A 24,926-nucleotide genomic window follows, 5' to 3' on the forward strand; every position below is an offset into this window, starting at 1 on the left:
GAAACAAGAAACTTCCAGTAGCAGTGATATTTATTTCCAAAAGGCACTCACTACATTGAATGTAATGGTGGCACAAGTAATACTATGAACAACGTCCAAATACTGAGCAGGTGTTGCCCATTCTACCTCAACATGGTCAGTTACAAAACGCTATGCTAAGCATCGTCTTGTGAAGCATGTGGTGGTATACAACTAATACCAGATAGCATGATAATATATTTGGAAAATACCATGCTTTTTAGTTCTATATCTTATTTAAGCTTTAAATGTTGCATTTCTTTGTAGCGTTTCTTTATAACAAACACAGATTGAAAGTTCATAGCTGCATTCACACTAGGCTAATGCTGCGCCCATATCAATGCAAACACAAATAATGGGAAGACTGTGTACATACATAACATTTTTGGTGTGTGTGTGTGTGTGTGTGTGTGTGTGTGTGTGTGTGTGTGTGTGTGTGTGTGTGTGTGTGTGTGTGTGTGTGTGTGTGTGCGTGCGTGCGTGCGTGCGTGCGTGCGTGCGTGCGTGCGTGCGTGCGTGTGTGTGTGTGTGTGAGAGAGAGAGTGTGTGAGAGAGATTGAGAGATGCGTAGAGGTATTGTTATTTAACCCATGCACCTTAAAGGGTTTGTAATGACATGTTTGTAATACTATTAGTAGACCACAGTCAAGACGCAGAGTGCACGTTTGACTCATGCACGTTCTCAGTGTCATCACCTCTCCTCTGTAACATGAACATATACATGTACTTCACAGACGTTACATGGTACACTTAAATCAAGTATAACAAAGATGTCAGCTAACAGTAACACACTGTATTCAAGCAAATCATTGTATCGATGTATCATACAAGTTTGCGCCAAAAAAAACTCTGTCTCCCAAATTTGACAGTATCCTGTCTAAGCCATTAGGGGCCATGTTTCCTTCCTGCATTATGGCTTACCTTCCGTTCCATTGTCATAAGCTGTCATCTTCAGAAAAGCAATTCTAAGTGCAACCAAAGCGCCTCTAATGCTACAAAGTGTGAATGCAGTATACTTTAGAAACATTTCCACGACAACATTAGGACCACAAGCCCTGAGATTGTGTTAATGAAAGTTCAATAACTTAATAGCGTAATCACACACCTTCTAGACAGTTCAGCTCAATGACCATGCACAGACAACATTGTGGTTGTTTTTTATAACTTTTTCCATAAATTTTCAGAGTTTATGTGTCGTGACGGAATGAGAATCAAGTCGTACATTTCACAATAACCAAATCCAGGTGAGTCTCCAGTTGTTGCTCTTATTCAATAGTTGCTCTATTCTCAGCAGCTCAGTTCTCTTGTCCTAAAATGACCTTGGATGTGTATTTAGGACCAGCACCGTCTCATCGAAGTCCACTACGTACATAAAAGTCAGACTCATCAAAGCATCTTACTTGCTTTATTATCGACTCTTCTGAATAGCAGCCATCTTGTCTTTCATTCCAAATAAACCATCTTTTTGGTTGTTCTGTACCACAAGAACCTCAAATCTAAAAAATATTTTACCAGGTGATTGTAGAAACGTATGAGGTTAATGTCTTTCCTTCAGGTTATTAGGGCACAGTGAATATTGAATAACATTACATAGCACACAGGGACACAACAGTTCCCCCAATATCAAGCACACAAAGGCGTGACAGAAATGTAAGGCACATATGGTGGTGACGTTTAAAACATCCTTTACCTCAGAGGAACAACTGACATTTTTAAGGATCCATCTGGATACGCAGCTCCTTTTCATCAAGTTGAAGTGTTTCCCCCTCAGTCTTTTTTTCTTTGGTCTGTAGTGGTATGAATGGTACTGTGAAACCATTCTGGGGCTTGCACACTTCAACGAACAGCGGCAGATCGGACATGCTGGTGTTGAACTTTTTGTCTAACCCCTCATCTTCCTCCTCCTCCTCCTCCTCCTCTTCCTCCTTTCTCTTCCCCATCTCCATAGGCGGAGTACTAAAGGGCCTGCATTGTAGCTCATCTGGGATATTCTTCTTCAGGTCGCGGTTCTTGTTTCTCTTGGCCAGCTTGGTGACGGAACCCAGGCGATTAAAGATGTTGTCGTCTGAGGAGGCCACACTTTCGGACCGGCGCGGATCACACTCTGCCCCCCTTAGACGCAGGTTGTTGAGTTTCATGTCGATGCTCTCCTGAGATGAGGTCTTGTAGGGGTTGGTGTCCAGACTGTTGAAGGCGGCACGGCGTTCCGGGGAGAGCATGTCCGTGGAGACGGCCCACTGGTCCAGGCCCAGCTGGCGGCGCTCCATGCTGCGGATGGTGGCGGTCCGCTGGAGCTTGTCGCTGACCTCCACACTCAGGCGTCGCCGCGTCTCCCGGAACTCGGCGCGCACGTTGGCCTTCCACTCGGCCGCGTGGGCCTTGATCTCTCCAACCTAGAGCACAGGGAAATAAATCCAAGGTAATTCCACACCATAAAATACTATAACGCAATTGGATAGTTAATCCAAATGACAGAATTAGTGGCAGTAGCTAGGTAAACAAAACGAAAGCATAGATTGCAGTCTCTCCTTTCAAGGTAAGAAAGCAAACAACAACTATTTCCATGTTTTAACCATTTGAATGTCTATTTTAACCCTTTAAAACTCTTAAGGATTGGACCCTTTTTTTCAATTTTCGCCTAAAATGACATACCCAACTCTAACTGCCTGTAGCTCAGGCCCTGAAGAAAGGATATGCATTTTCTTGGTACCATTTGAAAGCAAACACTTTGAAGTTTGTGGAAATGTGAAAGAAATGTAGGAGACTATAACACATTAGATCTGGTAAAAGATAATACAAAGAAAAAAAAAATTAAAATCTTTAATGTATTATTCCAGCCCAGGTGCAATTTAGATTTTGGCCACTAGAGAGCAGCAGTGTAAATGCACAGCTTTACACTGAGCCAATGAACCATTGTATTTCTGTTCAAAGTTTTGTGTCAAGACGGCACAAATGTGCCTAATTTGTTGATTAATAACTATTCATGTTCAAAACTGTGCACTCTTCTCAAACAACAGCATGGTATTATTTCACTGTAATAGCTACTGTATTTTCGGCACTGCAGTTAGATTAACAATAATTTAAGCTTTCTGCCAATATCAAATATGTCTATGTTCTGGGAAATGTTCTTGTTACTTACAACCTCCTGCTAATCACATAAGCCTATGTTAGCTCAACCGTCCCGCAGGGGACCCACCAATCCTGAAGAATTAATGTTCTTCTATTGGGACATTTGACAAAATACTAAGCCCATATAGTGTTCAACTATACCATTACATAGTAGTATGGTCATATAATGTCACATACAAGTAAATGATCTTACCTCCTCTTTTGTCTTCTTGGACAGGACCCTCAGCCAGTCACCAATCATGCTCAGTACAGCAGCAAAATAGGCCAACCCCACCAGAATCCAGAACCACACCAGTGGTCTATACCAATTACGATACACGACCCTCCGGTCTCCTCCTATAGGATGTAAACAAACAATGAAACAGTCAGCATGATGAGAGACATGGGTCGTGTTTAGATGAGTTAACCATAGAAAAGCATTTTTAAATGGTAAACAAAAATGTGGGTTTCTTATTGGATAAGTGCAGGTAATCCCTCCCTGTATCAGTCCATTTTCTTCATTTAGGTGACTATTAAACATGACCCTGATAAACACTGATTCTATTGGTCCATTTTCTACCTGAATATCTTAAGATGATGGACTAAAATCCAGAGAACAGAAACGAACAAAGCCCATTTTCTCAGACAAGCGCTTGTATGTTAAATAGTGATTGGGAAATAAATCATCTGTGCGGTGTTGCAGCAGCTTGGTCAGTGAGATCAAGCTATGAGAGCCTCCTGATACAACTACCTTTTTATTTAAACGTTGACGTCTAAGACAAGAAACAACTGCATGTCTCAAATATCAGCACCCTCCCCAGCATTAAGGAGGAATCTTGAGCGTTTGTAATAATGGCACAGCACAAGTTGCAAAGTTGTGTTAGGAAAATGTCTGAAAAGTAGGTTCTCCAACCAGAAATGTCATGCCAATAGGGGGCACAGGGGCAATTGCACCCTCAGATTTGTCCTGTTTAAAAAATGTTAATACAGTATATTAATATATATATATATATTTAAATATTTAGCTGATTTCTCTCTGCAATACTATTAGCCACCTAGCAATTATAAAAAAGTTGGCTTTAGCTAGCCTAGATAGGTTTCCAGGCTACCAAGAAGCCATTTCAAGCTATCAATCAAGTTAGAGTAGCTAGCTTTTCCAACTACTGTAGCTTAGCTGGCACGCCTGCTGGCAAGGTTGATAGACTTTAGAAAAGCAAGCAATAGCTAAATGTACTGAATAAGACACATTCTTTTACACGGATTTTAGCAGAGATCCAGAGAAGCATATTTAGTTTATTTATCAAATGACCCACCAAGAGAATGCCGACAGTTCAAGAGGTATGCTTAGATATGCAGAAAAAATATATATATATATTACGTAGAATTAAGAATAATTATTCACGTATGTTATGCCCTCTCAGATTTTTTGGGTGCAGGACGTCATTGCCAAAATGAATGGCCGCAACAGTTGTTATAACGACAGTTTTGGTAACTGTTTAATTAAAAGGATGTATTAAATCAAATCAAATTTGATTTGTCACATGCGACAAATACAACAGGTGTAGTAGACCTTACAGTGAAATACTTACTTTCAAGCCCTTATCCAACAATGCAGTTAAGAAGAATAAATGTTAGGTGAAAAATAGATGTGAAAATAAAAGTAACAAATAAATGAACAGCCGCAGTAAAATAACAATAGCCAGTTGTTATTAGTTGCTATTAGCATGTACTGTATGAGCCTTTATGATGTCTTAGTGTAGAAAACGGACTCAAAATGGCTGTTATTCAAGTAAGAATCTCTTTCAGATAATCATCTCATTATGGTATTACTCGCAACAGAAACATGAACTAATAATTAATCTAGCTCTCACCTGCCACATAGTCTCCTATTCCGATAGTTGTCAGAGTGATAACAACAAAGTAGATGGCCTCCAGTCCAGTCCAGCCTTCTATGTGTTTGAAGATGACCGCTGGAATGGTGACAAAGAGGATACAACCCGCCAAGATGAAGAGCAACGTGGAGGCCACTCGGATCTTGGTCTGGCTGATCTGGTTCTGTTTATGCTGGGAGAGGAGAAGAAGACTCACATATGCACACACACAAACAAACACAGCGAACACACACCCACACACATACACACACACACACACACACACACACACACACACACACACACACACACACACACACACACACACACACACACACACACACACACACACACACACACACACACACACACACACACACACACACACACACACACACACACACACACACACACACACGCACACAGAAGTACAGGCACACACACAGGCCATAAGGCCAAGGCCATTCTACCAGAGTGCACCATGTGTTGTCGTTCTGTAGTGGAGTCACTACTGCATTCGCATGATGAGATTCATGACTCTGACAAGGTGGCATCTACAGTATTTCCACACTCTGACACTGCCTGGTGATAAGCTAAAGACGCATAAGATGCATGATTAGCTCAAACGAGGCGTAATAGTGATTGTGACTATGGGCTGTCACAGAGGCACAGCTCACTCAGTGCAGCTCTCACACTAGGTGTTCCTGTTCTGAGAAATGTAAACACACTGTAGCACACCACAGGCCAGAACAGAGCGGAGGGTGACTGTTGGGCCAATCAGAATAAAGCACAACAGCCATCACCCCCTGCTCATTAACAACCCATAATGTAGAGCCCACACATCATTAGTAGATGATAACACCTCACTCAGTACTGAACACTTTCACTTTCAACCTGGGGGCATAGGCCCACCCACTCAGATTGAGAAGGGAAAAAAGTTGATATTATTATTTATTTTTTATGCCCTTTACATGGTGTCAGTGTTCCAAACGTGACATTATGTATTTTTACCTAAACATGCAAACACCATCAGATATAATTCATAGCAAGCAGTGCACTGGATTAGTCAGATTTGATTAAATATAACAGAACAGACGCATTGGAATGCCATTCACTCTGACAGAATGTGTTGCCAAGAAGAAAAAACTGAAAGCCACACCCCAAAAAGCCACAAATATGACTACATTGAGGCATGTCACTGTGCTTCTATGGCTACACACACCATTCCACTGTCCACTTAATTTGTTCATTTAGCGCAACAAAACAGCTCATGATCAAGTGTCATTATCACAGTCAACACATCTATATATTTTTTACTTTAATGAGCTGTGTTGAATAGCATAAGATCAGCTATAAAACTGCACATGTTTCTCTTCGCCCCATGGCAACATGTGTAAGGAAGTTAGCTGTTGCAGGCCCACCCACCAACTCATTTCTGGCTACACCACTGCTGTCAACTGGGTAAAAACCCAGATCTCTCTACTCTCTAGCCTATCAATATCTCACATTTAAAGTCATTGTGATGATAGAAACAGTCATTAGTAACTGTTTTCATAATACATTAAAACATCATTATTGTTTCTATTTGTCATGTTGTTGTGGATTACTGTAATGCTGTGAACTTACCCTGAACATTTTCTCCACCTTGGCGATGCTTTTCACAAATATGGTCCCTAGCTGGTCCCCCACACCGGCTAGCAGGAACCCAAACAGAGGGATGCCAAATATTGCATATAGGATACAGAAAATCTTCCCGCCCTCAGTGCTGGGAGCAATGTTACCATATCCTGTGAAAGAAACAGAGAAAGAGAAGGGCATGTTTTCTGGATGTGATGAGACTTGAATCTCTTTCTTATCAAAGGCAGACACAACCACAGTGGGTTTATGCAATAGCAATTCCATCTCCTTTCCACCATAGACGTATACACATGCTGCGATCTACAAATGGCTAACATACTGTCTGCTAGCTAAGCTTCTGTCCCTTTCCATTTGGAATCACAGAGGTGCTAGTCGGGTTCTAATATAATCACAAATATGCCAATGAATTGGAAGTAAAATGCCTCCTTCCACCATCCATCAAATTGAAGACATTCAGTAGTCAATAGTGCTAGTGGTTTAGAAGGTTCTGTTGAAGACAATGCTATGATTGATCATGTGATTTCAACACAGTTAACACAGAAACGATAAGGCCAGTTTCCCGGACACAGATTAATGAAACACATTTCTGGACTAAAATGCACTTTTAATAGACATTGTCCATTTAGCATGCTTTTTTAGTTTGGGTCTGGGAAACCGGCTCCTAAAGTCTTGATTGTCTCTAGTCAATGTAAACAGCATTACCTCAGGTGAAATGGCAGAATGTTTCATCAGCCCTTGCACTTGGCTTGAACTACACCTACACTGCCTGGTACAATAACTACCATAGCTGTGGAAAGTAGAGGTGATGAGGTTGCTGCAGCACCCCCTGAAAAAAAGTAGTGCAATGGGCCTTTACTAGTCCTGTATTAGCAGACCGATATAGCCGTCTGTAGAGCATCAACAAAACATTCTCAGCACCCCCTTATTCCTAGGAGTGGAGCAGCTCACTTCATTTCATCTGACAGATGACTCACACTCACATACCAATCCCAAATGTATCTCATATAAGAAACCTTCAAATGCAGTTTGCAGGTATAGACCTGATTCACAGCTGAACGTTCCACCAGCTAACGTGGGTAGTTAATAAACTGTCCCGTCTTTTCAAATCAGGGCAGATGACAAAGACAATACTCTAGTAATGTTTTTCTGAGTATCCCAAATCAAATAATATTGTTTTACTGTGTGCAGTGGTTTTAGTCTACAGGTCACACTTAAGAAATTGTTTTTCAATTGGTTTCAACGGAGCACTTCACTTTCTACCCTGCAAAAAAACTTTGGTCAATGAACAATGGCCACAGTGTAAATAAGGTGAATTGCCAGGACTATTATCATTGTTTCAGCGAGAACGATCTATTGCCTATTCCTGAAAAGACCATTGTAAATAAAGGGTTGAATGGATGGTAATGAATAACAAGCAACAGTGAGAGTAACCACAGATGTGACAGATCACATAGGCCTCAATTAAGTTTTGATAATACTGACCAATGTAGTACTGTAACAGGTGTGTGTAGTACTAGTCCAACACTAAAACCATTACCTATGGTTGTGATGACGGTTCCAGCGAAGAAAAAGGCACTGCCCAGGTCCCAGTGACTGGAGTTATAGGATGTGTCTCCTATCGGGCTGACCCCAGCATTCACTGCATCTACAGAGTGCTGGGCACACATACAAAGACATTCATCAGACCATAAAAAATAGACTACATCAAATGGGTAAAGATGATAGCATTACGTTCAGAATTGCAGCAATTTTTGGTGGTATAGAGCCTCTTGAGAGTCTGTCTATTAGTGATCCTATAGTTGCATTTTGAATCGATGAATTCTCAGGGGGATAAGGATCCATCAAACTTTCCAATGTGATTTCCTAAAGCAGCCGGTTGCGTAACATATGACTGCTGTATAGCTTACCGCTGCTGACGCTTCTGCATGGTGAATCATCATGACAGTGCCACAATGAGAGAGAGATACCATGTGGGGGGGCACATGATGCCCACCATGCCCTGAGCAGCCCTCACACTCTGCGCCAGTCGGCCAGTCTACCCGGCAGGAAGCCGGCACGCCAGATGGAGCTTCGGAGTGGCGAGCAACAGGATGAAGCTCAGGGTGTGAGGGATGGTGGGACAGGTGTGTGGAAGCAGTTGAAGGACAAATTAACAAGGGCAGAGGAGGAGAGGCCATGACAGTCCAGTGGTCGAGGACAACGAAGTTGGTTTGGCAAACCATGCTTGAGTGTTAACTAACCTTGCCCGAGACCTGAAGACTTGCTCTCTCTCTCTCAGAGCAAATTCCCTGGCTTTAGCTTTGCGGGGAAACACAAGATTGGGATGCACAGGAGACCCGGGTTTGAAATCTGGCTGGTAACACATGCAATCAACTCCACTTTCCAAACTGACAGTCTGATATCTGATAGCTAAGATGAGCCGTTACTGCATTGATCTAGTTTCAGCATTGGAGAGTAACGTGTGACATGTAATCCGTTAAATGTAAGGGATTACAAAAAAAACAGTAACTGTAATCCGTTAGGTTACCAGCTAAAATATTTCAATCAGATTACAGATTTTACTTTTGAAAAACTAGATGAGTACTTGACACATTCAAATCAGCATTGAAAAAAAGTGCAAGTTTAAGTTTGTTCCACATGAGCGACTCTGACCACAAGTCAGAGACCACTATGATGACACACCAAATGTGTTTGATCGATCCCGGGCAAAGCACGGGAATAGGCTTTTGTAGGCTACAGTCCAAGGTATGTCTTCCAATGATGGGACTGGTGTCTGCATCCAAAGATTATGCAACTTGAATAAACACTTGGAGGTAAGGATGACAGCAGTGATATAGTCTACAACGATACGGATATCACTTACTATTGATATCGACATAGTGTATTGATGTGAATCACACTGCTACTCTCTCATTTAGCTATTTGCGATTTACGGATTGTGGTTGTTGTGGATGGCTGTCAGTCTGTCAAACATGTCAGTCTATTCTTGTTCTGAGAAATGAAGGCTATTCCATGTGAGAAATTGCCAAGAAACTGAAGATCTCGACCAACACTGTGTACTACTCCCTTCACAGAACAGCGCAAACTGGCTCAAACCAGAATAGAAAGAGGAGTGGGAGGCCCCGGTGCACAACTGAGCAAGAGGACAAGTACATTAGAGTGTCTAGTTTGAGAAACAGATGCCTCACAAGTCCTCAACTGGGAGCTTCATTAAATAGTACCCGCAAAACACCAGTCTCAACGTCAACAGTGAAGAGCTGAGTCTGAGTTCCTCTGTCCAGTGTCTGTGTTCTTTTGTCCATCTTAATTGTTTATTTTTGATGGCCAGTCTGAGACATGGCTTTTTCATTGCAACTCTGCCTAGAAGGCCTGCATCCCAGAGTTGCCACTTCACTGTTGACATTGAGAATGGTGTTTTGCGGGTCTGGTCACGCTGTCTGGTCTAATGTAAATTTCATTAGGAGTCCTTTTATAAACACTTGGGGGAAAAGGGCATTCCCTCCTCTTGTCATAATGTCTGTGCTCATGTGGGCATGGTTACTGACTGGGTACAATTTTACATGAAAGACAATTCTTATTTAGAAGGCTAAAATCACATTTCATCTTCTCACAAATAGTTTCATTTTTAATAATATAAGTTCCACAACATCTAGATGTAAATCTGATAACTGGGATGTATACATTTGTAGAGTTACTGTTACTTGGTTATACTGTCCCTAACCTCTCTAGGGTATGTGGGACGCTAGTGTCCCACCTGGCCAACATCCAGTGAGATTGCAGAGCGCCAAATTCAAATACAGAAATACTCATTATAAAAATTCTGAAAAGATACAACTATTTTACATAGGTTTAAAGATTAACTTCTTGTGAATCCAACCACGGTGTCAGATTTAAAAAATTATTTGAGAACATAGCCCAGCAGAAAAATCATTTCAAACAGTAACCAGCCAAGTAGAAGAGTTACACAAGTCAGAAATAGAGATAAAATTAATCATTTACCTTTGATGATCTTCATATGGTTGCACTCAGAAGACATTCATTTATTCAATAAATGTTCCTTTTGTTCGATCAAGTATTTCTTTATATCCGAAAACCTCCGTTTTGTTTGCGCTTTTTCTTGAGTAATCCACAGGCTCAAACGCAGTCACAACAGGCAGACAAAAAAATCCAAATTGTATCCGGAAATTTCATAGAAACATGTCAAACGTTTATATTCAATCCTCATGTTGTTTTTAGCCTAAATAATCAATAATATTTCAACCGGGCAAAAACGTAGTCAATATAAAATGTAAACAAGAAAGGCACTCTCTCGGTCGCGCGCATGAAAAAGCTCTGTGACACGGCAGGGTCCACTCATTCAGACCGCTCTTACTCCCTAATTTTTCAGAATACAAGCCTGAAACAATTTCTAAAGACTGTTGACATCTAGTGGAAGGCATAAGAACTGCAATTTGAGCCCTAAGTCAATGAATACTGTAATGGCTATGAATAGAAAACTACAACAACAAAAACATCCTACTTCCTGGATAGATTTTTCGCCTGCCAAATCAGTTCTGTTATACTCACAGATACTATTTTAACAACTATTTTCTATCCAAATCTACCAATTATATGCATATCCTATCTTCTGGGCCTGAGTAGAAGGCAGTTTAATGTGGGCACGCTTTTCATCCAAAATTCCAAATGCTGCCCCCTACCCTAGAGAAGTTAATGATATCACAAAACAACAACTGATCTGACATAATTGTTCTTTAAGTCCCTACCAACCAATTCCCACATTCTTTGTGTTGGGAATAATGTCTCAATGTCCAACCTTTTTATTTTGCAATACTGCAAAGTCTCTCTCTGTTGTAACACAGGGATTTTTTACTTCAATTTCTGCAGAGTGGGAGAGAGAGTTCCTGCAAAGTATTTACAACTGTCATAAAACTGCCAAACTTCCCCCACCTCCCCACACCCCTTTTTCACTGGTGGGAGAGAGAGATGGGGGCTCTCTCTAATCCTCACCCAGGAGGGAAAGTCATGACAATGGTTAAAACAATAATTTTGATAGCATGGATGGTCAGTCCTCGCATCCATTGCTCTGTTTATTAATCTGAGAGTAGTTACATATATCCAGGCCCATCTCTCAGCTTTTTACCAAAACAGAGGTGGGGTGCCTATTTTGTTATTTTTTATCAGTGCATTTGCACTTTAAACAGCTGCATATTATAAAGAAATCAAAGTGTCACCAACAAAAAGGTAAACAATAGGCCTATAGCAAATGCAGCACATGGCATTCATTTTTCACATGTAAATAGACACTTGTCAGTGGCGCTCAAAGCATGCCATTCCATGAGCGCAATATTTATTTTTCAACTCAAATCAATGAGCCCAATAAGCCCTCCATGACAACAATATCATAAACAACAGAGTAAGGCTGGCTACTAAGTCCTTAGTTCTGGGGTTTACGCTCAGGTAAAACAATTTGGCTAATCTATACTTCCATATTTCCAAGTCCTATTCCTGAAGATCAAGTGGTATAATATTTACTGGAATGACTGGAATTCTGATAGACTTTAGTTTTTAATGTGAAGATATAATTTAATCATATTATTATATGTTGTAGAAAGCAATGGGTTAAAAGTAACCTACATAACCAACCAATAAAGTAAAATTGAACATCTAAATATGACCAGCTATGTAAACTTTAACACTGATTTATCCTGCAACAGATGTCGTTCAATTGGTAACATACATTTTTGTCTTCTTCTAATGCCTCTTAAGGGGAAAGTAATCAAAAAGTAACAGAATGTAATCCGATTATATTACTGAGTTCGGGCAATCCAAAAGTTACTGATTAAAAGTTTGGACAGGTAACTAGTAAATGTAATGGATTACATTTAGAAAGTAACCTACCCAACCCTGTCTAATTTACATCTGTCCAACACTTTGTTTGAATGATCCTTATATAATGCAAGAACTCTGACTCAGATCTTTGCACACGCTAAACTTTGAAGTACAAAATAGCTTGTTTTTTTCTGTGATAAGACTTCACTATTTATTCAGTCTCTCTCCTCTCCCCTACAATGGATTGTTGCCGTAAATGAGAATGTGTTCTCAGTCAACTTATTTGGTAAAACAATGTTTAAAGCTAGAATCTTTAGTTGCCTCATCCATTTTTTTGACTTAGAAATTAATGATATATACCCATTGACTCTTGAAGAATATAACGTATAAATTCCTAATGATCTCAGTTCATCTGTCATACCCCATCAGAACCCAAATTAAAATGTTGTTTTACTCCAATGTTTGTAAATAATGTAAATGTAAACACACACTGTATAGCCTCCAAACATGTTAAAACTATAGTTTTGATATCATGGATGGTCAGTCCTTGCATCCATGGGTAACCAGGGGGGGCCCACATGACCACGTTGGGGAATCCCTGGATCAGAGGACTGGTGAAGATTTGGAACTGGGGCAGCGCAGCAGCATTCAAGAAAAATAAAAGTTGTTTAGCATTTCTATCTGATTGTGGTTTGCTTCAGGACACCCTAAACGAAAGAACGATTCATGTAATCTCCTCAGATGCAGCCAACACCGTATTTCCACTCTGAAATATGAATTTAAAAAGTAGCTTTTGTGGAAGGCTTTCTCAGTTAACCAATACAGGCTTACTGTCAGGACCTATTGACACCCCATGCAGCAACGTATGCAAGCCTGCCAAGCTAACTTGGCAAACAGTTATACTGTCACATTATGTTATTGACACTTGTGCAATGCAGCAAGAGACTAGACATGACTTGATTCTTTAGTGGATGGATACTCAAAGTCACTCCCTAACCCCATAAACAGCTGGAGGAAAAACGATCCTAGAGGTTTCACAGGAGGGAGGCTATCACTGTCGCCGGCACAGAACTGACAGAGAATGCTGAGGAGATAGGTATATATCTCCGCCCAGTAGTCTGGCTGAAGCCCTGCCCTACCTGTCCAATAGGCTGTACCTCAGGGCTAAGACACTAAAGCAGCAGCCTGGCACATGTCCCAGAACTGCTTATCATCTGCCCTTTTCTCTGCTCTGCCGCAGAATAATCACCTTTCACGTTAAATAGAAGGCCTCATAGTGATTTTTCTTATTCTTAGATATACTGTATGATTAGAATATGTGCATACGGTATATGTTAGCTGACATTGGGCAGGATCTCTGCATTTTCGCAGAGACGCTGCATATGTTCAACTGCGCTACAATGCAGATCTTCCACGGATTTAATCGAGCCCTAATCCGAGGACATAGGAAAGTTGAGGTTTCATTATTAAGTACGCAAATGAATGCAGGTGCCAAATTCATATTTAAAGTGGTAATAGTCAAAAGGGAGTATGGACAAAACAGGTTGCAATTACATAATTATTATTTATTTTATGAAGTTATGCCATAACGGTTATGGTCAGGTTGTATATTGGTTAGATAAGGACATTTGTTAATATATGTTTAACAACCAGGGGGGAAAAACGTTATTTATCTGGTTGTAATCTGATCATCTGACTTTCCCATAAAGTATTGATCTTGTCATGAAAATAAATATTTACCCCGTTTTAACAAAGAGCAGTTATAATTGGGTCACATCTTATCAGACAATTAAAGGTCGTGGGACATATTTTGCCCACTGGGTTTGCCCCTCCCCCCAATGTTAAAGGCCTTTTGCAACTTTCATCACTGTGTCAGCACACGGAATGTGTCAGCAGTCGCATGAAAACCCAAGAATAAACATATCCTCAAGCGAAACATGCTGGAGAAGGAGAGGGGGGTAGCGGGGGAAGAGGAAGTGAGTGGTTGAGTCAATGCACACTCGCACAGACACACTCCACACCTCTGAATCATGGCCCTGGTGTTGGGTAATTAGTAAAAGCACCATGGTAGGACCTCAGTGGGATGGAGTGACACACCATAACACACCAATCCCTCCCTCTGAGAGTCCCCCAGCCTTCTACAGTCTACACTACAGGCTGCAACCTACCTTATGTTTGACAATGCTGACTCAGTCGCTGAGAACAATATCATCTGGAAATATCCAGTACCCAAACAATGAGTCAGAGAAAAAGACCAAAGTAACTCAATGGCTTCAGAAAATATTCAAAAAAAGGTATATTGATCCTCCAGAATCAGTGTGATGGAAAGACCTTGTTGCTAGATTGTTGTGGGTGCTGTAGTACATCAAGCTATGCCTATAACACGATGTGGAACATTACTGGACTTTGAAGGTCTGATGGACAAGGTACTGTAATGAGTGCTCGGTCGAATCCCAAGCAGCATTAATCACACCAGACCAGAGACCCGGAAGAGCAGTCGACATTCCCCAAGCCAATACCTCCATCCATAGTGGGTCCTTCAGAACTATAGTCCCTTAATGAATAATTGACTCCCCGGCAGATGCTTTTAAGACTTACGGCTAAATTTAGCCTTCCTGTGCATATATCAGAAGGGATACTGTTGCTTTAACCAACGACAAACACGCCTGGAGATCCTTATCAAACGTAAAACACTCAGAAGATGATGGTTCAATGAGAAATCCCAGGTTAACTGTTAGATTACAAAATAACTTGCATGCTGCAGTATACAAGTCACAATAGATCCACTCATGAAACAAAGTACATCTATGTCTGACACTCCTATTTCAGCTAATGTCAGTGTCGTTTTTTTAGGTGGAAATGCATTTGGGATTGCAGATACTCTGAATGCAGATGCTCCCTATGCACTAAAGCATTAAATCTTGGCCAGGTCGCAGTTGCAAATGAGAACTTGTTCTCAACTAGCTTACCTGGTTAAATAAAGGTGAAATTAAAATTTTAAAAATTACATTCGGAAGGTATTCAAGACCCCTTCACTTTTTCCACATTGTGTTACGTTACAGCCATATTCTAAAATGTATTCAATTTAAAACATGTCCTCATCAGTCTATACACAATACCTCATAATGATTATCATCTTCCCTTCTCTCTGCTCTGCCACAGAATATTCACCTTTCACCTTAAATACGAGGCCTCATGGTGCTTTGTTATTCTTAGATAATATTCGGAAGGTATTCAGACCACTTCACTTTTTCCACATTTTGTTACGTTACAGCCTTATTCTAAAATTGATTAAATAAAAACATGTCCTCACCAATCTACACACAATAACTCATAATGACAAAGCAAAAACAGGTTTTTAGAAATGTTTGTAAAAAATTAAATAAAAAACAGAAATACATTATTTACATAACAATTCAGACCTTTTGCTATGAGACTCGAAATTGAGCTCAGGTGCATCCTGTTACCATTTATCATCCTTGAGATGTTTCTACAACTTGTTTGGAGTCCACCTGTGGTAAATGCAATTGATTGGACATGATTTGGAAAGGCACACACCTGTCTATATAAGGTCCCACAGTTGACAGTGCATGCCAGAGCAAAAACCAAGCCATGAGGTTGAAAGGAATTGTCCGTAAAGCTCAGAGACAGGATTGTGTCGATGCACAGATCTGGGGAAGGGTAGCAAAAATGTCTGCAGCATTGAACATCCCCAAGAACACAGTGGCCTCCATCATTCTTAAATGGAAGAAGTTTGGAACCCCAGAGTTTCTTCCTAGAGCTGGCCGCCGCGTCCAAACTGAGAAATCGGGGTAGAAGGGCTTTGGTCAGGGAGATGACCAAGAACCCAATGGTCACTCTGACAGAGCTCCAGAGTTTCTCTGTGGAGATGGGAGAATCTTCCTGAAGGATTATCCAGATGGAAGCCATTCCTCAGTAAAAGGCACATGACAACCCGCTTGGAGTTTTCCAAGAGGCACATAAAGGACTCTCAGACCATGAGAAACAAGATTCTCTGGTCTGATGAAACCAAGATTGAACTCTTTGGCCTGAATGCCCAGCATCACATGTGGACAAAACCTGGCACCATCCCTACGATGAAGCATGGTGGTGGCAGCATCATGCTGTGGGGATTTTGGAGACTTGTCTAGATCGAGGGAAAGATGATCGGAGCAAAGTACAGAGAGATCCATTAGGAAAACCTGCTCCAGAGCGCTCAGGTCCTCAGACTGAGGCGAAGGTTCACCTTCCAACAGGAAAACGACCCTAAGCACATCGCCAAGAGAATGCAGAAGTGGCTTTGGGACAAGTCTCCGAATGTTCTTGAGCCTGTACTTGAACCCAATCGAACATCTCTGGAGAGACCTGCTATGCAGTGACGTTCCCTATCCAACCTGACAGAGCTTGAGAGGATCTGGAGAGACAGGGCACTAACTCCTCTAGCTCCACAATGAAATAGGGTGCAGGCCAGGCAGCAGGCTGTTAGCCAGCCTGCCAGCATAGTAGAGTCTGCCACTAGCACAGTCAGTGTAGTCAGCTCAGTCAGCCCATTGAGACCATGTCTGTGCCTCGACCTAGGTTGGGCAAAACTAAACATGGCGGTGTTCGCCATAGCAATCTCACTAGGATAAAGACCTCCTCCTTTCCTGTCTTTATTGAAAGAGATCATGATACCTCACCTCTCAAAATAGGGCTAAAATAGGGCTATCATAGCACTGAGACTGCACTTGTGAAGGTGGTAAATTACCTTTTAATGGCATCAGACCGAGGCTCTGCATCTGTCCTCGTGCTCCTAGACCTTAGTGCTGCTTTTGATACCATTGATCACCACATTCTTTTGAAGAGATTGGAAACCCAAATTGGTCTAAACGGACAAGTTCTGGCCTGGTTTAGATCTTATCTGTTGGAAGGATATCAGTTTGTCTCTGTGAATGGTTTGTCCTCTGACAAATCAACTGTAAATTTCGGTGTTCCTCAAGGTTCCGTTTTAGGACCACTATTGTTTTCACTATATATTTTGCCTCTTGGGGATGTCATTCAGAAACATAACGATCTACTTTTAAACTTGGACAAAACAGTGATGCTTGTTCTAGGTCCCAAGAAACAAAGAGATCTTCTGTTTAATCTGACAATTAATCTTAATGGTTGTACAGTTGTCTCAAATAAAACTGTGAAGGACCTCGGCGTTACTCTGGACCCTGATCTCTCTTTTGAAGAACATATCAAGACTGTTTCCAGGTCAGCTTTTTTCAATCTACGTAACATTGCAAAAATCAGAAACTTTCTGTCCAAAAATGATGCAGAAAAATGAATCCATGCTTTTGTCACTTCTATGTTAGACTACTGCAATGCTCTACTTTCTGGCTACCCGGATAAAGCACTAAATAAACTTCAGTTAGTGCTAAATACGGCTGCTAGAATCCTGACTAGAACCAAACAAATGTATCATATTAATCCAGTGCTAGCCTCCCTACACTGGCTTCCTGTCAAGGCAAGGACTGATTTCAAGCTTTTACTGCTAACCTACAAAGCATTACATGGGCTTGCTCCTACCTATCTCTCTGTTTTGGTCCTGCCGTACATACCTACACGTACGCTACGGTCACAAGACGCAGGCCTCCTAATTGTCCCTAGAATGTCTAAGCAAACAGCTTGAGGCAGCGCTTTCTCCTATAGAGCTCAATTTTTATGGAATGTTCTGCCTACCCATGTGAGAGACGCAAACTCGGTCTCAACCTTTAAGTCTTTACTGAAGACTCATCTCTTCAGTGGGTTATATGATTGAGTGTAGTCTGGCCCAGGAGTGTGAAGGTGAACGGAAAGGCTCTGGAGCAACGAACCGCCCTTGCTGTCTCTGCCTTGCCGGTTCCCCTCTTTCCACTGGGATTCTCTGCCTCTAACCATATTACAGGGGCTGAGTCACTGGCTTACTAGAGCTCTTTCATACCGTTCCTAGGAGGGGTGCGTCACTTGAGTGGGTTGAGTCACTGATGTAATCTTCCTGTTTGGGTTGGCGCCCCCCCTTGGGTTGTGCCGTGGCGGAGATCTTTGTGGGCTGTACTCGGCTAGGGTCAGTTTGTTATATCTGGAGTACTTCTCCTGTCCTATCCGGTGTCCTGTGTGAATTTAAGTATGCTCTCTCTAATTCTCTCTTTCTATCTTTCTTTCTCTCTCTCGGAGGACCTGAGCCCTAGGACCATGCATCAGGACTACCTGACATGATGACTCCTTGCTGTCCCCAGTCCACCTGGCCGTGCTGCTGCTCCAGTTTCAACTGTTCTGCCTGTGATTATTATTATTTGACCATGCTGGTCATTTGTGAACATTTCAACATCTTGGCCATGTTCTGTTATAATCTCCACCCGGCACAGCCAGAAGAGGACTGGCCACCCCACATAGCCTGTTTCCTCTCTAGGTTTCTTCCTAGGTTTTGGCCTTTCTAGGGAGTTTTTCCTAGCCACCCTGCTTCTACACCTGCATTGCTTGCTGTTTGGGGTTTTAGGCTGGGTTTCTGTACAGCACTTTGAGATATCAGCGGATGTACGAAGGGCCATATAAATAAATTTGATTTGATTTTTGGTTTGATGCAGAGAAGAATTGAAGAAACTCCCCAAATACCAAGCTTGTGCCAAGCTTGTTTCATCAATCCAAGAAGACTCAAGGCTGTAGACGCTGTAAAAGGTTCTTCAACAATGTATTGAGTAAAGGGTTTGAATACTTATGTAAATGTAATAATTGAAATGTTCTATTTTTAATACATTTGCAAAAAATTCTAAAAAACATTTTCGGTTTTGTCATAATGGGGTATTGTGTGTATATTATGAGGAGGTGGGGAACTATTTAATCAATTTTAGAATAAGTCTGTAAGGTAATATAATGTGAAAAAAGTCAAGCCGTCTGAATATTTTCCGAATGCACTGTTTGTAAGCGAATTAGTGCTGAGTTGCTTATTTTGGCTCGGGTTCTCTGCAGGAAAATATCCATTCTGCATTCCAAGCATTACGGGGCCCCAGCAGGACCCTACGAAGGCGGTGAGCATTAGCAACTGCATTGGCATCCCTCTATTCCCCAAAACCATTTTTTTTTCCAGAGAGGAAGTGATCTCAAACTTGATTGCCCTCTTGATTGCCCCCTTGGTTGCCCCCATTTCCCTACTACTTCAGAGTTCTACCGTAACTAAGATAAATTACCACCTCTTGTTTCGCAGTTAAAACAGTTCAAAAACAATTACAAACCTTCTCACATCCAATCATTGCCCAAGCCCAAGATCCTTGAGTTATTGTTAGCGAAGTGTTTCCAATTCACTCATGATTAAAATTCACACTGGCACCCGTGTGTTTCAATGTGTATTGTTGTTGAGCCGGCCAGGAGAAACTTGGCCTGGTGCCATACCCTGCGTCCATTATCATCCGGGGTTTTCATGGATGAGGCGTCAATATCTGGCTGATCCAAACACTTGAGTGTCACTCTGGTTGTTTTATGAGGAGCTGGAAGCATTCGGCCCTGAGAACCCTGTCGGCCCTTGCAGAAGTGAGAGTGCTACAGTACAAGTCAAATGCTCCGTTTATGATGTTCCTCCTATCCAGATTAACCTATTTCCATTTGTTTCTTCAGGAGGTGAAACCTAGGATTGTAGCAACTGTTGTTTTCTGGAAGCTGTCTTGAGCTCAGTCCAAGAAGTTTGTCTCAATATAGACTAAAAGGGAGCAGGACTTGAAGAAATGGCAGGCATATACCCTTGCAAGTCAAATTGATCAAGGTGACTCTAAATAAGGAAATCTATAGAATTACTTAATGTAAAAGGCATACAATTACAGTGACTGGGGTCCCTGCCAACATTCCTATAAGCTATCGGCCTGATGAAAGAAAAACAAATGTATATTGGTGCTGACAGTTACATAATGTATTCTTCATTGTATGGGCATTTATCATAGCTATCCCATGGTACAGATGAAGTATTTCCATGCATATGTGACAGACAGGTTCGAAACTAAGTCTGTGTTAGCCTCCTGAGCTAAAGCCTAGGCATTCGCTTGGGGAGATAACACAAATCTTCAAGATCAATCAAGCATGGTTCCATGAACCACCTCTGTTACACATCCACCTAGATATAGGAATTGGCATTTGGCCATTCTGATATCTATTCTCCACTTCTCCTCAGTCGTGTCTCTGAGCCATTGTTATGCCAACCATATTCCCTGTGAGGCGCTAGCAATAACGAGTGTCTTTAGGCATCACAGTTAGGAGCATTTGGCAGTGGCAGCCAAGGCCTGAACGACGTCACATGCTGGCACTCAGACTGCTGGGCATACTGGTCAAAATAACTCACTCGTACCCAGTTTATCAATCACAGTGCTGTACACAGTCACCCACAACGTGGTGGTCAGTGGTAACTTTCAATTCAGTCTGACACACAGCTAGACTCTATAGTTATGTTGATACACAAGCCTGTTTATTGTGGTTGTATCCAATTTCAGGATGGCTGGCAGTGTTTACTGTATAGTGTAAGTGTGTGTGTGTGTGTGTGTGGGGGGGGCGGGGGGGGGGGGGCTTAAATAACATTGGATCGATACAGAGTTCGATACAGAGTTCAAGTTTCAGTTGACCTGAGTCCCCACTAGGGACCTCAGACAGAGCTGAAAGAGACAGGAGAGCTCCAGTATTGACTTCAGACTGACCTAGTGGCTGCTGTTGTCTTTCCTTACCTTGATAAGCACCTCCAGCTCCGCCGGTGAGACACAGGGGTGCTTCTGCAGGAACGCCGCCTTCTCTGCGGTGATGGTCACCTTCTGGTTGCTCTCGAAAGGCTGCTCCAGGGCCCGGAACATCAGGCCTCCCCCCACCAGATAGGCAACCACCACCACAAACACCGCCACCACGGTCTTCCACTTCATGACCGTGAAAAGGGGCGAGCCATCCTCGCCCACCGCCTCCATGCTGGCCACCATGCTGGCAGGTCGCGATGGAGAGAGCCGGGGCACGGTGCAGCCCATGGGGTTCTGCATGGTGGCCACACTGGCCTGGACCAGGCTGGCACTCATCATGCCTGGCTGGACCTTCTTGGGGGGGAACAGGTTGGTCTGGACCGCCACTGCAGAGAAAAACATGTAATGTTATTGTTAAGTGCTGCAATATAGGAAAAGTTCATATGTAGTCATATACTGCACAATCCAGATGTAAGCAAATGGGTGGAATTAAAAGAACCCTACAACCCTACAGTATGTAAACAAGTTTACTATATTGTCTGGGTACGACTTCTACATGGAGCTGGGCTTGGTTTTTCTGGGCAGTTTGGGCTTAAGAATGTATTTCCGTCTATCAGCCACAGGAGTATGACAGTGAAATATAAATGGAGTTTGTCTTGATGCTTGAGGTTTTGAGCAGCACAGGGTGGCAGAGAGAGAGAGAGGATGAATCCCTAATGTGTTCTGTGGGCTTTCTGAAAACCCATTATTGTTAAAGGGATACTTCACAATTTTGTCAATGTGGCCCTTTATCTGCTTCCCCAGAGTCAGATGACATCGTGGATTCCATTTTGTATGTCTCTGTGCGCAGTTTGAAGGAAGTTGCTAACTATCGTTAGCACAATTGCTAACTAGCATTAGCACAATGACTGGAAGTCCATGGGTATCTGCTAGTGTGCTAGAAGAATGCCAAAATCCCAAAGTATCCCTTTAAGAGCAGGCATCTCAGAGCAGTGGCATGGAGTGTTCCATCAGCACACTCCATCAGCCAGTGGATTCACATACTCCGGCCATATATGCCTGGCAGCCCCAAGCACAGGCTGAGAATGTTATTTTTTATGGATTACAAGCTGAGCCTTTTATTTTATTTTAGATTTTTTATTTTTACCTTAATTTAACTAGGCAAGGCGGCAGCGTAGCCTAGTGGTTAGAGCGTTGGACTAGTCACCGGAAGGTTGCAAGTTCAAACCCCCGAGCTGACAAGGTACAAATCTGTCATTCTGCCCCTGAACAGGCAGTTAACCCACTGTTCCTAGGCCGTCATTGAAAATAAGAATTTGTTCTCAACTGACTTGCCTGGTTAAAAAAAAAAAGTCAGTTAAGAACAAATTCAGAGTTCAGGGGCAGAATGACAGATTTGTACCTTGTCAGCTTGGGGATTTGAACTTACAACCTTTCGGTTACTAGTCCAACACTCTAACCACTAGGCTCCCCTGCTGAACGATTTCCAAATGATGTACTGTCTGAATGATATTTGAAGAAAATCCAGGAGTTTTCTGTTTGTCCCCTTGTGATGCCTTTGTAGTTATGAACATCCACAATTTACAGCCAAAGTATTCAAACATGTTTTCCAGCCGTGTTGCTTCAATTTCTTGCTTACACCTTCAAGATGCTTACTTTCAACATTACATGACGTACTGTTAAGAGTCCTCAAAGTTCTGCCACATCTCATGTGCCTACCCACTGTATACTAGGTTTTGATTATGAAAACAATTATAATTAATTAGTGGTGGTGATTCATGTAACCATTCAACCACACTGTGAGGAAAAACATTCACTACACTGGTCTGGCAGGCGAAAATCATTTTGATGAGCAACGCTCAACACATTGCTGGCTGCATGTAGACCATAAAACACGGCTGACATTTCTCCCAAAAGGTCATACCGATGAAAACAGATAGGCACCTGCTGCACTGGTGGCTGGAGATGCGGCTGGGTAAACATTTGATCGTGAGCGAGAATAGGACAGCCGCATTGACGTGCCATACGTGCAGGATTGGCGGGAACTACCCATGCAGAGCTCCAGCTCTACCTAAATCCGATGAGGTAATGTGTTTTTACCCCATCTCTCAATGCATCACAATACTGCACCAGCTGTAACACACCAAGTGCTCCTTTATGACATTATATTACCGACTGACAGTTCACATTAGCCATTTCGCCTTCACCTCAACCGATGTTTTTTAGATTAGAGTCCAGCAATGATAAATTCCCCTCAAAAACGACATAAACAAGGAATCAGACCTTGATTGGTAGCTAAATTATGTTAACATACATTTATACATAAAATGGCAATAGGAAACGTGCTACCAGCATGAGGTAGACTAGCTTCAAGGAGTCGTGCCTATCCCTGGACCTAATCTGATGGGAATGTCAATCACCAAAACAGCCGTGCGCTTTCTAAATCAAATTGAATAGATTAAGCTCATTAATGGCAGGTAGCGTTATCCCTCGCCATGTCTCCTACTTTATCTATCTGGACAACGTGTGCTGCTTTGGCGCGTTGCAGGCAGACAGTTTCCCCTAGGCACATCAGTGCCCACCAAATGTAGTATCTACATCAACAATAAATGTATATATTCTTTAGTGGTGGGATCAGAGCCATAGCCAACATGTGGCTATAGGTGTTATTAAAGGTAGGCCTTATTCATAATAAGGAAAACAGCTGTGGTATGCGCCATTCCTCATTGGACATTGGTCATGCAACGCATGATCATGTTTGTGGTGCACTCAATCACTGCAGTTATAAATTGACTTAGTCTATGCTATGTCAATAACACCAATGTATGTGTATCAATACATTTCCAACTTCACCTATAGTCTAATGACACAAATGTTACTTTAAGTGTGTACAATTAAACGAAATAACCTATATGGACTCTATATTGGAAGCATTTAACTCAATCGATCTGCTTTCATTGATTACCGACAAAACGTTCCAAACGTTGAAATACAAACCTGGCGTAGGGTTGGGATTCCCTGGTTTTCTTGGGTTCTCCGTGGGAAATTTCATCTTGATTTTCGGTTTGCCACAATGGACCAAACCCTTGCCGAAAACAACTGACTGGAAAGAAAAAAGCCTTGTCTTTATGTAAAATCTTTCAACGCTCTTTCTATTGAATCCTTTGTTTTTAACCGAGAGAGAATGGAGAACGGTAGGGAGTAAAAACACATCATCCGTGTCTTCTTTTGCTCTTGTCAGTGAGAGCGAGGTGCACACCCGGGTAAAAAGGTAATTATGAGCTCCCCTCTCCCCGCAACAGACTCTAGTAGGAACAAGAGCAAAGCGCACACCCACTATTGCTCGTTGCACCACAGTCCACGCCTGTCCTTTTTTATTGTAAACAACGACAAAACGCAGGAGGAGTCGGAGCTCCAACAGCGTTGACGAACTTGACGATTACATGTTCAATAATTGCTCTCTTGACCGCTGCAGCAAAGACTTCAGCAGGGCTGTGCAAGCCTATTGTATCCAACGGTGGCGCTGCGCGTGCGTCTCTAACGCTCTTTTTCATGGTAGTGCGAGCTGGCGTATTCTTATGACAACACTTCAAATCGATGAGGCATATGCCAGCCAAAGTTCAGCATGAAGAAGTCGGGATTGCTAGCATTTTTGACGGGCAAGGCATTGTCTAATACACCTTGTCATGTGTGCCGTCCTACAAAAAAAACTGACACTTGGATGAGGCTCACGGAATAAAGCTTCTTTATAAGGGAG

General features: G+C 42.1%; 1 protein-coding gene across 1 annotated transcript; it reads right to left on the reverse strand.

The window, feature by feature from the left end:
• LOC118398482 (potassium channel subfamily K member 10-like) lies at positions 1-24,926 on the reverse strand. Its single transcript, XM_035793861.2, has 7 exons — positions 24,167-24,926; positions 21,170-21,555; positions 8,173-8,290; positions 6,624-6,784; positions 4,998-5,190; positions 3,341-3,483; positions 1-2,411 (listed from the first exon to the last, which is right to left on the reverse strand). Exons 1-7 carry the CDS (start codon positions 24,219-24,221, stop codon positions 1,731-1,733), a joined length of 1,737 nt encoding a protein of 578 aa, XP_035649754.1. The 5' UTR covers positions 24,222-24,926; the 3' UTR covers positions 1-1,730.

This window comes from Oncorhynchus keta, chromosome 19 (assembly GCF_023373465.1).
Source record: "Oncorhynchus keta strain PuntledgeMale-10-30-2019 chromosome 19, Oket_V2, whole genome shotgun sequence".
In the NCBI taxonomy this organism is placed as follows: domain Eukaryota; kingdom Metazoa; phylum Chordata; class Actinopteri; order Salmoniformes; family Salmonidae; genus Oncorhynchus; species Oncorhynchus keta.